At 26.0% G+C, this 19,125-nt stretch overlaps 1 protein-coding gene across 5 annotated transcripts in view; it reads right to left on the bottom strand.

Annotated features, from left to right (window-relative positions):
* LOC132943737 (small conductance calcium-activated potassium channel protein-like) overlaps positions 1 to 19,125 on the bottom strand; it is a 260,695-nt gene that overhangs the window by 100,379 nt on the left and 141,191 nt on the right. For 4 of the 5 annotated variants that reach the window (XM_061012815.1, XM_061012817.1, XM_061012814.1 and 1 more), the window contains one exon: positions 290 to 409. The exons of the other annotated variant lie outside the window; for it this stretch is intronic. In XM_061012815.1, coding sequence (XP_060868798.1) covers positions 290 to 409 — 120 coding nt within the window. The remainder of the gene's footprint in view (positions 1 to 289; positions 410 to 19,125) is intronic. 5 annotated transcript variants of the gene reach the window in all.

Raw genomic sequence — 19,125 nt, 5'->3', positions numbered from 1 at the left:
ACTCATGTTCGTTGAAGCGTCGTTTATCTGTTTCACTCACAACATGTCATTGGTAAAAAGTTTCTACTACGGGATGGGGGACGTATATTATAGTGTTGCATTCAAAGCTCGTGCATTTCAAATTAATTGTTAAATGTCCGGGAAGCCGGTGGTGAGCAAAAATCTGTGCTATTTTGATGTGTGTACAATAATAACGGCGTTGGTGAAAATAATTTCGAGATAAACCATAAACATGTGTGTGTCGAGTATTACAGTATTGTGTGTGTGTGTATTTTTTTTTTTTCTGTACCGTTTTGATGATTGGAACTGTGTCTGAATTCGCAGCTTCTGTCAATGCACGTCTGAGTCGTGCCCGACGCGCCTGAGTCCCCTGAGCCGCCAACGTCTGAGCTGAGAGCAGGATTCCCGCCTGGATCCCATATAGAATAATTTTTTGTATAAATCAAACTAATCAATAATATACCTATAATTTTCATTACAAATTATATTTTCAAGACAATATAATATCGGTTTAGCTTAAATGGTTTTATGATTCAACAACATTTTCAGTATCATTACAGTAATAATAAATAATATTTCTGGCATAGGAATTAAAATAATATAACAAACTATGCTAGGCGTTTGTGTTGAGTACTCGCATTTAAATAAATAGTTCAACAGAGCATTTTCATGAAAAAAAAGGCGTTGTATGTAGTTAGTGAAATATGAATGCATGCATATTACATTATAATATAAATATTATTAAATTATGTTCTTTTAACATGCTATTACATATAAGAAAAAAGTTAACATGTCATGATGATTATATTATACAGAGTTAATATTATACAAACGAGCTGCAAATATGGTAAAATTACATAAAATATGTACCTACTGTTTGAATATGTATTTCATGTTATTGAAATTAGAATATTTGAATAATATTAATCCTAAAAGCTACTACAGTAACTTCGAAGTTTTGAAACTTCTAATGAATTGGTCTGTAACCCTTAATGCTAAGAACTTCAGATTTAGACAGTTTGAAATATATTATCTAATTTATTTTTAATTTTAAAGTTTAAGTATGCACAGTTACCTATAAAAACTGCATTGTTTTTATTTTCTACAAAGAATTATTTTCATTATTACTCTGGTTTCTGATTTAGTATACGTGATAACATAAATGTATTGATTATATTATGCAAATAAAATCTATTAGCATAACAAATATGATAATTTAACCAGGTTTATATGATTAAAACATAAATAGTACGCATATTTTTAATTGTAAATTATTTTATTTGCAATAATTATAATGTAATATATTCTATAAAATCTTTGACTGAAGTAACGATTGTATATTTATAGTTAGTACCTAAGCTCATATGAGAGTCTGAATATATTGATTTTAGAAAGATGTTTGTATGTTTTTTTTTGTGTCTATCATCACCTTTAGAGCAGTAAAAGTGCTTAGATTTTCAACTTTGAGGTTAGTTTTTTAAATGTAAAAAATGTCCAGTAATTTTCAAAATATAGATGAAAAATGAAATTTTTTACGTACAACTAGTTTTTGTCAAAATCAACTATGTTTTTTTTAAATTTTTTGACATAACTGAAAAATGAATAACTGTAGATAATTTAAATGTTTATATTAGTATTTTATATACAATAAATTGTTATATTTTACAAATTCTAAAAGTCATGTTAAGTTATATTAAAAAAACATTTGACATTTTCGGTTTGTTTAAGTGTTTTTTTCTAAAAATCGATGAAATATTTTTTGCTCGGTCAAAAACCTTGAAAAAGTAATACAAGTTTCCTCAAAAGTTGTTCATATCAATTAAAGAATATCGAAAATACAAGATTTTCATAATATTTGTTTATACAAGTTTAAAATTAAATGTTTTACTAAATTTATAAGAATCGCAATTATAATATGCAAATTATTTTGTAGTTAAAAATTCATAATAGTTTTTATTTCCATAAGGATTTTCATAGGTTGTAATTACTGTAATTAAAACAAAAAGAGTGTTATTCAACAACAAATTTTTATGTGTCTTAAGTTTAAAATTTGAAAAAATGTAATATTCACACGTAAAATAACGGTTTCTCATCAAATGATTCTTATTTTGTTGTATTTAAAAACGAATGTCCCAATATATCCATAGATACTTGCGATTTTCACAAAATGTATACCTATATTAGTATTTTTCATAAATTATATAATTTTAAAATATGCAATTAGATATTAAAAACGAAGAATGATGATTTTAGATATTTTGGTGTAATTTAAAAATATTATTTGTGGAACTTAATACATTTTACGTATATTATTATATTTTACATCCACACACAATGACTTTATTAAATGCAATGTTTTCAAAACAAATTAATTCAACCTACCGTATTACTAATTATAAATTAATAAATCAACATAATATCAATATAAATATATCATAAAAATTATAAAATATACTTAGCAATAGGCTGAATAATTTTGCGTATGCAACGTATTTTCATTAAATTCAAATTTAACACATAGGTAAATTACAGTGACTTTATCAATGACTATGGTACGTTGAACACCTACTGTACAGCAGAGCGGTTACTTGCGTTCATACAAACATTCCCCTTTTTATATTTATACTTTTGCAATTATACTGGATAGTACTATGCATAGATAATGTGTGGTTTTATCAATAGGATGTTTTCTCTCAGTAATGGAAGCACAGTTTGTTTCACCGAATTCTATAAAAAAAATTAATAAGATGGAAACACCATATTATACTGCACCATGATGAGCGAAATGAGATGAGTGTCGGCCAATCAGTATCTGACTCTGATGAATTCAATGGCGATTTTTTATTTTTTATACTAATCGTTGTATACATTTAAAATGAGATATGTAATTTATATATTATGTTTTTTTGACTCCAATACCTTACTTATCATATTTTTACGTTTATCATTTGTGATTTTGATCTACCATTTATGAAATATTATAATACAAATGTTTAAATTTATTTGAAGTAGGTAATAATTATTCTTACATTTTACATCGAAATAATTTAGACTATAATATTTTATAACTGTTTTTTAATTTAGCATTCATATTACTTAAAAACATTTAATTAAAATAATTTATTTTGTTTAACGTACTGCTTATAATTTATGTAACTGAAACAAATCTAATATCACATCTTATTAGTATTATAATGACATCGGTTTATGCTAAAGAATTAAACTTACATAATGTATAATAATATAATATACGTATACCTAATCAAAATGATTATACAATATTAAATTAAATATTGTCTTTATTTGTGTCAGTTAAATTGTTCAATAATATTAGATAACAATTTAGTAAGTATTTTTATAAAAAGTAAAAATTGTCTAAGTTCTTTATCTAAAAGGTTGATTAATGTTGATTGAATTGTGTAATGAACGAATTACTTTTTAAAAAATACCTATAGGGTCACAATAAATAAATAAAAAGAAAATAATTTCAACTTTCAAGTATAATTGTTGTGAATATGAAATTTTGTATGAGGATGTTGCGAAAATTGAATTAAACAATTCATAGCACCAGCATCATAATGTATTCATATAATATTTTTTGGGTGATTTTATTGGGCAGTTGAATATGGGAGTATAATATATAAGAGCAGGTGATATAGTTTAAAATTATTCAGAAGATGAAAAGTAACGCAAATGTATAAGCAAATTAATCAATTACACTTTCTAAGTCACAATTCATCGACTATTTCCTTTAAAGTTTAAACCAATATTCCAATTTATTTTCATTCAAAACATTGCGATTTTCTCAAATTGGTCCAATATTTAGTGGGGTAATGTGTTAGGTATCTAAAAATATATTATTATAACTAATCGAAGATGATTTTTTACGATTGCAATTTTTTTGTGTATAATTTATTATATTGTGTAGGTAATTATTACTCATTAGTTGTTATGTTATAACAATTACGTTTTTAAATTAAAATAAATTAACTGACCCTTTGTAATCGTCTGTCAAGACCGTTCAGTTCAAAAGTCACATGCTGTTTGGCAATTTAACATCAAAAATTACGAATGGGATTTAAATTCATATATGATAATACAGTTTTAATAATTTTCTTGTGACACTTTTCTGATGGCCGAAATATTACAATTTACGTAAACATTTAATTCATAATAAAAATTAAAAAAAAAAAATTACGTGTAAGTAATACCATTTATTTAAGATATAATATTAGTAAAAATATATATTAGTGATATACTATATACATGATGATATACACATTTAAAAAGTATCAAACATACAAAAGGCCTCTTACAATAACTTTGTGCAGTACCATGGTAACGACAGATCTGAAATGTTACGTAATAATTATGTACATACCTACCTCTATACTTGTGCTAATTTTAAATTCCCAATTATGTTACATTGTTCTCTTATTCGTATAGGAAGTGTTTGGAAATTGAAACTCACTCTAAAACAGTGTGGTTCATTGTGTTTAGACATCACCTACGTACACTCTGTTCTATCGTATAAAGTACTTGGGTTAAGGTTTTAATTAAAACATACCGTTCTAGAGTAACTTTACCAACGTGACCGGCGGGAACTGTAATTATTTTTAAAGCCCTCGGGAATATCGTGTCATTCGACATCAGGGAGGCATCCCTATTAAACGTCAACCATCTTCGCTAGTCGAAATATTTCATATCGTATACAAGTATACAATACCGACACACCGTGGTCGATTGGTGAAATACTATCATATAATTTTATTGAATTAATATTTTCCCGGTTGTGTTATGCTGCGCAGGTCTATTTAAGTATTTCTTGACAAAACAATATTATAATATAATTATCAAGACATAATATCTTGTATTAAGGATCTACCTCATAAAGATTTTATGAATTTGATGCCGTCGTTTTACAATTTTCGTGGTTTACATTGAATATAATAATATATTATAATCTCATACTGTACTACCTATTAACACGGTATAGATACAGCGAATCTCTTGCAAGTTTTAGTACCTAAGTCAACTTTTAGAAAACCAACCATTATAATAATCACGTTTTATAAAGTCTTTATTATATTACGAAAATCATATTTTAGATACATAACGTTTCAAGCTAAATAACTATTAATCATGCGATCAGGTACAATTAGGTATAGCTCTCTATATCGTTGTATGATTATCTCTGTATACTATTATTAATATTACGTCGATAAAAAAAGTATGAAATAAATTAAGTAATTAAGTATTCATATATAATATGAATATAAAATATATAAAATTTATATATATATTTTATATATAAAAATTAAAAAGTTGATGTCGCTCTGCTAAGCGTCGAATTAAGACATTCCGGCCCACCAAGATTTTAAATTTCTGTCAGCACTCAACAAAGAATCTGCCCATTTAACTCATTCTTATTTTATTTACACCACAATTAAAAAATTCGAAAGGATGCATTGTTTTTTTTTAAATATTTAACTAGGTGAATAAATGTATTAGTAATTCATAATTGTTTCTCATATTTACAAATTATACAATACAGTGTATTAAGTTAGGTAAGTACTTATGCCGGGTTGCATTTTAAAAATGTATTAATTTAATTTTTTAATAAAAGGTAATAAACCAATCATTGGCCACTAAATCATATTTAAGGGACCATTAGCTCAATATTAATTCGTCAAATGTTTGGTGAAAGTTCATGCAACAAGGCAGTAGTTAGTAAACCACGGCAAAGGCATTTATTTTATTTTTCACTTATTTTTATATTCTGCGCATAATAAAACTACTAAATAGAAGTATTGAAAACTGAAAAATATGAGTTTAGAGCCAGATGTATGCAATTTTCACCTATTTCATCTAACACTGGTTACCTTGGTATAACCACTTTTAACCAATTTTATATAACGCTATAAGCTTAAAATCTGATTTGTTTTTAGATATAAATTCATATACTTCAACCTACCTATGTAATTTGTGCATTGTACATATTATATTTTTAATACACAATACATTATAATATTATTATTTTTAAGTAAAAGCTCTTAGCTTGATAATGATCAAAATTAGTTAACATTTTATCATATAAAAGACTTTAGATTATTTTAGATTCTGAGAAAAGTGATGAATTATTTTACAATCATGAGTGTGTTTTTTTAATTTTATTTTTAATAATCCAGTTTTTGACAAAATCGATTTTATATTTTTGACATTACTCAAAAACGAATAACCGTAATCATTTGAAAATTTCACCAGTATTTATATAATGCAATTTCTGTATATGATAACAGTTTCAAAATATATTAACTCCTTTAAGTTTTTAAAGGCATAAGACATTTTCGATTTTTATTAGTTTTTATTTAATTATTGTCGATAAAAATGTTTTCGCTCATTAAACAAAATTGAAACTTTATTAAAAGGTTTCTCATAAGTATTTATTAGTGTAATTAAAAAAATTAAGTTGAGCGTAAATTCACAACAATCTGTTATGAGCGTCTTAAGATAGAATTTTGACAAAATTCGTCTAAATCATGAAAATTTGCAAATTATTTTGAGTTAGACATTTATTATATTTTTTTTTTTTTATACATCTAAGATTTGAAAATATAATACAGATTTTTCACAAGTATATCTACCTATGACAAAAAAAAAGTTTACTGGAAGGTCAAATTATTTTTTTATGAGCGTATGAAGTTCAAATGATCTTGCCATTAGATATTTACCCCTAAATTAACGAATTCTCATTGAATGATTTTCTTTTTTTGTTGTATTTCAAAAACGTATTACCGCAGACATTTGAAATTGGCATCAAATGTTTATCTTAGAATTTTACAGTATATTTTTATAGTACAAAAAAAAACGGCTCTAAAAGTTGTAATATCATTTTATAGCTAAGTATTTGAACTATTGATACTTACATTAATTTATTATGGTAGTTACAGTCGAGTACGCGACAATAAATACGTGGTTTCAAATTGTAATAATATGATATCGAGATTGAGAGTGAATGTGTGTTCGAGAATGACGTGGTGGAGGCAAACACTGTGATGGCGACATCATAGATATTAAAGAATATAATATCTATGACGACATACGCGTAAAATATCGGTAACACTGTCATATTATATGATATTATGTGGAGGTTCTCGGCCGATCACGTGTCGAATAGTGGATGGTAACGCATAAATATTATCTAATAAAATGTTGAAAATACGATATAGTAATTTCTAGTTAAATTGGCTATAACTCTGTTGATATTGTTCAAAATTATTTGAAAAATACATCATGCACTTCTACGTAAAATCTCAAATTAGATGATTGTATTTTCTAAACTTCAATTTTTAACTACAAATTTGTTATGCTTTCTCAAGAAATATCTTTTCGTGAATCGTGTTGATTCCTGTAATTATAGTCCAGAAGTTTTCGCATGTGTCTTGCCTATGTGAGAACTTTAAGGAGCTCTTTTCTTTTTATACTTAGCGTGACCCTATTGGGTCGTTGGATAATATATAATATATATATATATTTAGTATTATAGGCTAACGACTTTCTACGCTCAGAATCGTTACAAAAATTCAACTGTCTTTAGCGCCTCAGCCACCAACACCAAATCATTTGAAATAATGTCTTAAAAAAATCGGCTGATGAAAATTCAGATTCTAACAAGTGAAAAACAATAAAATTATAAAATTGCTTTTAAATTGTATGGTTTATAAAATGTATAATTGTTATTTTGTTCAAAAACCGATTTTGCGTAAATATTCCCGTTTTACCTTAGTTTGTTTTTTTGTTTTTCCCGGCGCTTTGAAAACTATTAATAATTTTGGCCTTCTGAATGCACCAACTAGATTCACTTTCCCATCAAACAAGATACTGTTGAAGAAAATCGAAGCGGTTTTACTGCCCAAAAAAGCAATGACAGACACAAAATAAAAAAAAACACACATCATTGTAAAATCAATACATTTATCACTCCGCTCAGAGTCTAAAATATGATATAGAAATAATATTTACAACAAATAGAATTCTTACCGTGTTTCTATTGAAAAGTGGGCTGTTTTATCGAGGACGAATCGAATGTATCAAACATCAAATGTTGCTGAAGGATTGCATAATAATATACAATAGCTTTTAACTATTCGTCCTAGTATTTACAAATTTATATTATATGATATTTAAAAAAAAACATGCATATACATGGATGAGGGATTATTTGGGTAATCAATTATAAGCAATATTATAAAAAAAAACAAATTAACAACCATAATATTATAACCTAAATTAATTTCTGAAAGCCGTTGGTTACAATTTGAGGTTTTACAATAAATTATATTAATATGTATTACCTTATTATTTTTAAAATAGATGCGTGATCTATTTCAACATTTTTTAAAACTGTTTTGTAAATATTAGTTTTATTCATTATTTTATAAACAACTTTATACTACATTAAAATATATTAAGTTTCTAAAAATTAAATATTCTGTACGTTTATATTAAAAATGTTTATTTTCTAAAAGTAACTTTTCTAAAATTTACTTCAATAGCCTTCACACAAATATAATAAGACTAGAGACTCCACTATAGTTATGTATTTTGATACCGTAATTTAAATATATATTAAAAAAATTGTTTTTATTATTATCTAACTGGACTATATAAACAAGTAATGATTAATGAATTATGATTCTGAACTGTTTTTTTACAATAATTAAATTGTCATAAAATTAATAAAATTTAGGAATAATAAAGAAATCAAAAAATTGAACATTTTAAAATAAAATAATTTTAATGGTTAAAAAATAAACTGTTATTCTTTAAAAATTGGTATTTTGACTGCTGTTATATTATTTGTTTTAAAATAACCTTTAAAAATATAACAATAATTGAAAGTTTTTTTTCCAATATAAATAATATTATAGGTAATATTTAATATTTTGATATAGTTAATATATAATATACTATGTCTTATAAATGTTTTGAATAATATCATTTTGTTTAAGCTGAGATAACAACATTTGCGTCCTGACCAATTAGCCTATAAACTTTAAATAAAAACAAAAGTATGAAAATAATAAAAATTATAAGTATAAAACCTTTTTTTTATTGACGATGCGTTTAAATATAAAATATTTGTATGCAAAAAAAAATCATAGAAAGTAACCGATTTATCTTAATTAAGAAATATTAATTAAAAGGTATTTGTCTTTGAAAAAAACAAAACTGTAATACCTACACATTTACGGATAGTATTATATTTTTTTTTAGAAATCAAGAAATATCTTTGCATTGTTCATATTGGATTACCAAATGGTTCCAGGAAATATTAATATTTTCAAAATAGAAAATTGTTTTTTTTTTTTGATCGAATGTTTTAATTGTTTCAACGAATTGTTAATTAGTTAAACTTTAAAATGGAATAGAATTTTCATTACACATAAATATACTCAACTAAATGTGTAGTATGATGATAATATTGATAACATTTTTATACCATATATTTTAATATACATAATATTATAATTTATTATATACAACATATACCTACATGTATATCTGAGTTTAAATGCCATCTTAATTTATTATTTAATAATAAAACAATTGCAGTATTTCATTGTGAATTCGTTAATCAGTTTTAGTTTTAATTTAAAATCTATGTGAAAAACCTTTGAGTAGTTTAATTTTAACATAATGTACACAAAAACTTTCATAACGTACTGTAGTCTGTAATTGTAACAAAAAGTAAACAATGTATTATCTTTGAGAAACAAAACAACTGATTCAAATATAAATTTAGTTTCTAAATGTGTTAATTTGAGGTATGCAATAGTTTGATGTTAATAACTTTTAGATAAACTTTTATACAATTACGTTAATCAGCATATTTATAATATTTCTTATCGAGGAAATACTTAAAAAGTTTAAGATATACCTTGGTTAATTATTTTAGTGAAGTACCATTATTAAATGCATTTGTGTGCGTAAGCATAATACTTGGATTTCGAGTATCTAAAACACATAGTTTTGTCAAAACATTTATTTAAAAACAACATACCTAAATATCAAATATTACAAAGTAATAAATAGTTGTATTGCATATTGTGTAACAATTTAACATATAAAAATAATTCAACTATACCTATTTGAAATGTTCATTATCCAACTATAATTAATATATTCCGATTGCTGTTTTAAGCAAATTTTTAAAATTGTTTTAGTTTATAGAAGAATAAAATACAATACTTCAAAACAGTTATTTTAGTTGAAAAATTATAAATCAATATTAAAACAGTTATTTTTTAATTAATTAACGTTAACATTACCTAGTTTAACATTTAATAAAACTCTAATAATTCCTACCTCATACCATTTGGTTAGGTTAAGTTACTACTACTACCTACTTAATATGGTTAGCTTATATCCGTTTGATTTTTTTTAGCTATATTACTCTACTTTTTAGCTATATTTTATGTACGAACAAATTTGTATTTAATTATGTTTATATAATATATTAAACAGATATAAACGAGCACAGTATATTTTCTGTGTAATCTACCTATATTTTAAAATTGAGATATTATATTTCTTGATTTTTGGTTGTTCAAATGTGTTTAGTTAATAAAAATAAAACATCATTATGTGTAAGGGATTAGACAACTTATTTTTCAATTTTCTTACATCTAAGAGAAATTGGAAAGACACAGTGGACCAACCGGTATAGTTCTTATTTAAATTTTAAAATTATTATTGTTTATGTCCTTAAGTAGGCTTTGTGATGATACCATTGTTGGTTCCAAACTTTAATTAATTTATAAATATTATTTTTGCAGGGTCTATTTTCCAGGGTGACTTTATTATTTTGGTTGATAACCGACCAACACTCATTTTTACTTAGATGATGGATTAAAAAAATATTTTTAAATACGTCAACATGACTGACTTACTGAAAATAACAGAACAGCCTATTAAAAAAAAAAACAATATAATAATATATATTCTTAGAAACAACCCAGGGTCATTTTTTAAGTTATCCACACTTTGAACGTTTGTGTACAATAATATTATGTTAGAATTTTTTAGTTAAATAAGTAATATGGACAAATAAACATGGATATATATTTTATTTTATTTTTTTTTATTTGAGATAAACAATCTGTACTTTAGGGGCACAATAAGCTTATATGGTAAGAGTTAATTATAACAGGCTACACTTGAGGTGAGAAGTCATCCACTAATGACACTCAGCAATGGATTTTTTTTTTTTTTATAAAATTATTTAAACAAAACTGGTGCTCTGTCTTTGGATTAACTGATGAGAGGGGTGAGCAAGTAGGTAACGACACCATTTCCGTTTTAGACTTCTGGGCGGGTTTCCAGGAATAAAAGGGACTGCGAGATTTCGTATTAACGGGTTGCTGTTAGAGGTAAGACGATTGTGGAAACGTTGGTAATGAGCTATAGCTTCTTCGTGTACTAATTTTATTTTTAGATCAGTGTGGATAGTGTGATTTTAGACGTAAGGAGAGGCATTTAAAAGTTTCCCGAGTGCTATGTTTTGAAAGGTTTGTATTTTATTTATGTTTGATTTTTTTGCATTACCCCATAGCTGAATGCCACATGTCCAGACTGGTTTGATTAAAGATTTATATATGAGCAGTTTTGTGTTGATATTAGTGTAATTGTTATTGTTAATAAATGTTTTGAGAAGGCGTAATCGAGGGTTTAGGTTTAGTCATTTAGATTTAATATGGTGGGCCCAGGTTAATCTTCGATCTAGAGTTAGCCCAAGATATTTTACTGTTTGGAGATATTTTAGATAAAAAGCATGTATTATCAACAATTGATTGGATAGACTGATTTGTTCGCTTTTGATGTCTATTCCATTTAGTATAATGATATAAGCATTGGTAGAAAAAAAGGAACAACCAAGCGGTAAGATAGTATTTTCTCATTTTATGGAAGCTTTGTTTTAATAGGTTCCCCAATAATTCTGCGATACAGTAAAATTTCGTTTTTTTTTTTTTGAAAACCCGCCAATATGTCGGCTTCCGGTAGGATTGGATACGCACAACCAGACTACTACATCCGACGGTTTGATAAATGAAACGGTCAAAACCTGTGACGGACCACCTCAGAAAACTGGGTCGTCAATCACGGACCCATTGTGGGCTTTTGTGCATTGACGGTGGCGGTGGCGAAGCTCGGTAAAGTTTCCAAACAAATGGTTATATTTTTTTTTTTGCTTTTGTGTATATATACGTATATTGCATTTTGCCCAAAGAGAGAAACTAACTCTCTCCGGGGCTTCGTCATCAATAAACAAACGTTTTGTCCGACTTCGATTAATCAACTTCGCTGACATGAATAGTTAACCACTATAATTCAGTGATGAACAAGTAATCGGGTCAAAGAGTGAACGGGTAGTCGGGTAGTTGGGAATAACACAAGCAAAATAACTGGTCTCAATAGTAAAAAATATAGATGTATCAAACACATTGAATAATCTGTCCTATGAGAGTTTTTAACTAAAACATATTTTAAAAAACTTAGAAGAAAAAAGTAATTGCTGTTTTTATTAAAATGTATATTTACGGTACCGTTATTTATTTTTAATGTTATTATTTTCATAAAAAAAAGTGCAGAGTTAACTTACATTTTCGTATTATAATATATTTTTAGATTTCAATTTTATTGGCAGATGACATTTATAATATAATTCGTATGCGTTTAGTAAAATTTATATTATGATTTACTAACAGGGATTTAATAAATCAAAAAGTAAATAGAAAAAATGTTTATTTTATAATCATTACGTGGATAATGAAAAACAAATCTTAAATTTACGCAGATGTATTTAAATTCATGAATATGTATCAGTATCCGTCTACGTTAAAAGAAAACACTGCACTGAATAAATTACTTAAGTCTCGTATAAATAAACATATCACGGTTGAATTGATCCTTTAATGGAATAGTTAATTGAAATTGTATGTAAGTATAATGACCACCTATATAATTATATTACGGTACATTATTATTGATATTCTCATTGTCACTCAATAATAATAATAGAAACGGTATACCCTCGATAAAATATAGCAATACAAATGTATACATTGACAGAGAATCAAATGCATATTGAAGGAGAAAATATGATAATATACACTTATTTGAAATTAAAAATGTATTACAAATATAGAAGATATTATTCAAAAGTTAAAAAATTCTTTTGAAAATTTCAAAATAAAAGTGTTAACAAAATAAAAATTATAGTTTTTACGCAAAACCAGTTTTCCACAAAATCGGTTTTGATTTTTTGTTGTTATTCAAATAGTAAAAACTGTAAAGACACGAAACTTTGACAAAATATTCATATTAGAAATTATAATACACTTAATAAAATTGAGTTAATAATTTGACTATTTGTATACTATTTAGAGGTGTTTTTACGAAAGGTTTTGATACATTCATTTTTTTAAATTTTTTATAAAAGCTCAAAAATGTAATAGGTACAAGATTCTTCATAAGGTGTATTTATACCCTAATTAAAAAATATGAGAAATACATAAAGTCGCATCTTTAAAAGTAAAATATATAATATAATATTATATATTATGCTAGTTCAATTATACGTCATCGTTTTTTATAAAATATTATGTTTAGAAAAATTCCATAAAAAAGGTTATGTATTAATAATATATATTATATATATAATAATATATGTTTTTGGGCTGGATACAACATTTTTCTAACCGTAATTTATTGTTGTCATGAGCCATGGCAACCAAACAAAAACTACAATTATATCGATTAATCATTATTAACTATTAACTACTATAGCTGATCCCGTGGACTCCGTGGTCGGTTATAAAAATTCCAACTCTATAGATATATAATTATACATATATAATTCAAACTTTCTTTAGTTCGTTATTTAATATTCGGTGTAATATGGTGTTCAAAACTTAAAAATGTTCATCGATCATCTTGAATCTCCAAGAACTTGTGCAAGCAACACTTTAAAATCCGAATTTTGGAAAATCCTTCATTAGAGCATACTCACATAGTGGTACAGTGAAAATTGTAAGCCTCAATATATGATTGTTTAGGCTCTACGTTTATTCAAATTTGGTTCCTTCTCCGGTGCTCGATATCACGGACAAAAAAGAAAAAAGCTCTACGTTTACCAGCAAGTGTGTTAGTCTGGACAAGTTCGATTATATTATATTATAGCCATCCCGTCCGGCGTTGAGACACGCTTGTGATTATATGAGCAGTTTATTTTCAGGTAGGCAGACCCCACGAAGTGCGTACGTAATTACGAATGTTTTATTAACACGTCGAGTGCCACGGTGTTTATGATGTGCATGTGTAGGTTCCCGGGACAACGGTCGAACAATTAGCGTTAAGAATACCATTTTTACTAAGTTAAATAGTTTTGACCATGTGGTACAGATCTAAAATTACATTCAATCATAATAACTATTTTATTTTTTGAAACCAATAGCAGCCTCATAATAAACATAAATATATTATTGCTATTTACTTTATTTTTTCGCTAGACAGATGTCACCATTATTGTATATTTCACATTCATCCAGATAATATACTAATTTTCCGTTGGATTTTCCTAAAATGATTTTTATATAAACCTTTTCCTGACAATTACGAAGACATAATATAAAATATTAGCCAGATCGGCACAGTCGCTTTGAGTTGATGCCCGGACAAACACTTTTGGCCCCCCATTTTTATTTATAAGATTAAGTTATATCGATTATTTTCTTAAGGATTTCGCATAGGTTTTTTTTTGGATTACAGATGTAATTGCAACCGAACATTATCATATAAATAATTTGTGTTTTTTAGATAACTGATTTTACGCGACACCGCATAAACCGTATTTCGACATATTAGAATTGTGCTGTGTTCGTTACATTAGAATAACATCCCACCAAAAACATAAACATGGTTCAATGTTTTTTTTTGCGATGTGGAGAAAACATCTAGTTTTTTTTATTTCTAGATAGGTATCGCTTACGTAAAATGGAGAGATATATTTATACCAATATTTTCGAAGTCTCAACATACAATGTATATTTTTGTTGATTATATAATTACAATATCGATTCATTCATTCGCGTTAATAAAATATTCTTTATAAAGTTGGACTATTTGGTAATTAATTCTATTCAATTATTTGATGATCAATAAAATGTGAACCTAAAATGAGAAAATAAGATAGGTACATATAAGAAACCGTGACCTTATAAAATATATTTTTTCTTCAAGTATTGCTTTATTAAGTAAACACAATTGTATTAATCTCTCTATTATAAAAAAAAAAAGTTTTGTATATTTTATCTCCCGCATAATACAATTTCCATTGCAACCAAAAAATAAATTATTATTAATTGAAAACTTAAAACTGTATTATTTAAATAAGTTTGTGTATTTTATCTTCCACATATTTTATTTTTAAATATTTAAAATTACATAAATTAAATTTCAAGATGTAAGTGTGTGAAGAAATTTTTTCTGGTCACTAAAAAAAGTGTTCAACCAGCCTCTTTGAGAACCTGGTTTGTACTTTGGTGGGTCGAAAGTAGAAATGTTCAGTAATTTTTAAAATAGCCGGGAATACAAAAACAAATAGAAGAACATATTTTGTTCAAATTTTAATTATATTGTTAAAATAATTATTTGGTAACATTAGCTTAACGTTTATTAAAATAAATGTTTTATTTTACAATTATACAAAAATCAAACTGATAAATCACTTTTATATCGCAACAATAATAATTGCTGACTAATAAAGAGTGAATTCGAACTGATAATATTAGTATGAACATGTAGTATGTAATAATATGTAGTATAAACAAAATTAAAGCATGCAAAATAAAATGTATTCTAAATCTTTACAGATATGAAAATAATCAGTAGGTACAAGCGAAAATGTGAAATGAGTTTAGCGGTGACACAAAATGTTGAAAAAGCTGCCTATAGTTGTAGAAAATCTAGGTTCTAACTCTGGAATTGGAAAATACCAATTTGATAAATTCAAGATCACGTATTATACCTATACCCTTTAGTCCATAACTTTCTACGCAATAAACGTTAGAAATAACTATGTTATCGTTATAACCATTATTACAGTTATTGAGCAATTACTATTTTGATTACTATTATTACCTTATAATATTATTATTACTACGTTATCGATGCCAATATGATCACTTTATTTATATGCTATATTTATACAGTCAATGCAATTTATTTAATATTGTATAGAATCTTATTACCCATTATTATTTGTATTCTTCATTATTACATACAAATTGAATTGATACCAACTATAAAAATGTAAACAAAATAATGCAAGTAAAGCTTATGGCCAAGCTGTCAAAGCGTTCAATAAGATTATAAAAAAAAACGTTCATAGTAAAAATATATATTCCGACATATTTATTACCAAGAAGAATTCGTTAAATACGGATTTAACGGAATTTTAAATACCATCAATATACTGCAGTATATTTAACTTAAGATTGATACTTCAACGAGTTGAACGAAACCTTTTATAATATGTTTTAACTAAGTTTGTGTCGTGTATTGAGTATCATTTTAATGGCCCATTAAGTTGTTTTTGTGTATATATTTAATACAACTAAAGTAACTAAACACTTTCTGACGTTAAAAAGTGCGGACGAAAAACCAACATGAAGAAATAATAACTTGAAAACGAGCATTGCTTTAGTATGATGAACAATATTATGCAGTTAAAAATATGTTGTTGATTAGGAATTATACTACTGAATATTCACACTAACCTAAACGGTAAAATCAATAAAATAATGTTGTTGGTTTTTTTTATTTTTAATAATTATTTATTTAAAATAAAAAAAGTGATCTTTGTTTTTATTAACTGAAAAAGATAGTTTTTTCTGTAGTATTCATATTTAATATACACCGCCCATCGAAATTAATTGTCAAAATTAGTTTCATTGTAATATAAATATATAATAGTTTTTATTTTACGATTTGTTGCCGTCTATTTTAATTTAAACAATTATGGTATCCTTATACTTAATAACGCCTACACAACTCATATTCGCTGAGCATACTTCAGCATACACACGGCAATATACATATCATACATGACGTGATTATATAATATCTACCGAACAATTATTTAACGTGGATTATCTTGAATAAATAAACCGTCTAATGGTGGCACTTTAAACCTGGGAAAGTTATATGTTATGAAGGCACTTTTATTATAAATTACAATGTTAGCCTTGCAGTAAATCGCTGCACCATTAACGCTTTAAATGTCTAAAAGGATTGCACGGGACAGCGTTGGAAGATAAATTTACAACCAGTGAAGTAGAGCGGTTTCAAAGAAATTTTTTGAAACGCGAGTTACACCTGTTTAATTTCGTATGATTTAATTGTGCATGAATAATATTTTAACAGAAACACGAGTGTATAATAAATTATATAGATAATCTAATCGTAAAATATTACATAATAATTATAATTCTTAGTACCCAATTGTATAAAAGATAATAAACAATAATGCGCCTACCTATATTAATTAATACTATCGTAAATATTATCAAATTTCTCACGAGTTATTATAAAATGATCATCGTTAAGCCAAAATGTATAAATGCCGTTATCTGTTTAATGACTGTCAGTAGTGATATCTGTAACGATCGTTATCAACTGACAACGTTGCACCACGTCCATGAATATGTGTCTCCTTCGTTATTTACCTTAAGGGGATGGTTCAAGGTGCGTATAATTAAAGTTATTAAGCTACCTATGTAAAGTTAAACCCAGAATTGTAAATAATTCACGGAAATTTAGGAAAGAAAAGTAGGTTGGTAGTATACGACTGGTGAACGATACGATAAGTAAGTTAATCGATGAAGTTTTACAATTTAAAAGTTCAACAACAACGAAAATGATCATTATTTATGGTTATCATCATTGGCTTAAGAGGGTCAGTACATTTTGAGAAAACCGTTAATATGTCATTTATTTGTATATTACATGATTCTTTTTTTGATATTCAATACTTATGCCTAGGTGGCCATACATTATATTCTTAACTATTAATAGTACAATCCCATTTAGCTACACTCGTCGTTTATTTTAATACAATATAAACGTTGATCATAATAACATCTGTATCTGTTAGAAGACGACAAGTCGTCCATATTATGTAAATTTAATATTAATTGTTTCAGAGATCTTACTTATTTCAATATTTCATTCATGTTATTCGTGTGAAAAATTGACGTATTATATTATTTTATATCCATAATATTTGTTTGACTGATTATTTGTCATAATTTTGAGGAAAGCGGTTATTATATAAAGATAAAGACAGTGTATGTTGTGAAGTATTTTTCTATTTTATTTACCATATTAACAGAAAAAACACATTGTACTGTGAAAAAATATAATATTATTGAAGGGAATGTTAATTTTGCTGTACACAAAAAGTTCAAAGGTCTAAAAGCATAACTGTAAGATAGTTGAGCAACAATATCGAGACCGATTTAAAAGTATTAAAAATAATTACATTTTTCATGGAAAAAAAAACATTTTACAATTATAGTATTTTGATAATAATATTTTGTTTAATAAAATATATAATTTAATTCAATAATTACATTATAAATAATAACTCAAAATCAATTAAATAAATCAGACGTTAGTATTATATTTTCTCATACCTATTATATATTTAAATTTCAGATATTGTGTGTTATAAAATTCGACTCGATGATCGATGGTTAGTTTATCAGTTTTTTTACTCCTTTAATGATTTTGAATATTATATAAATAACGGTACCAACCTACTAACGTAGGTAGTAAGGACATATTTGAATTCTGTTTATTTTTCAATATTATTTGTTGCTAAATTAATTTTTAAAATATAATTATAATTTATGACGTATAGTATGTTTTGATAGATAAATGATTTTGATTATACTATACACTTAAGCTATAAAATAATATTGAAATACTTTGAAGACAAATTGTATGGAATACTTTATTTTTGGAGTATCTGCATCAGTCCGTGATGTACTGTCATATTGTCAA

Source organism: Metopolophium dirhodum, chromosome 4 (genome assembly GCF_019925205.1).
Source record: "Metopolophium dirhodum isolate CAU chromosome 4, ASM1992520v1, whole genome shotgun sequence".
In the NCBI taxonomy this organism is placed as follows: Eukaryota; Metazoa; Arthropoda; class Insecta; order Hemiptera; family Aphididae; genus Metopolophium; species Metopolophium dirhodum.
This window is presented reverse-complemented; position numbering and strand designations above follow the sequence as displayed.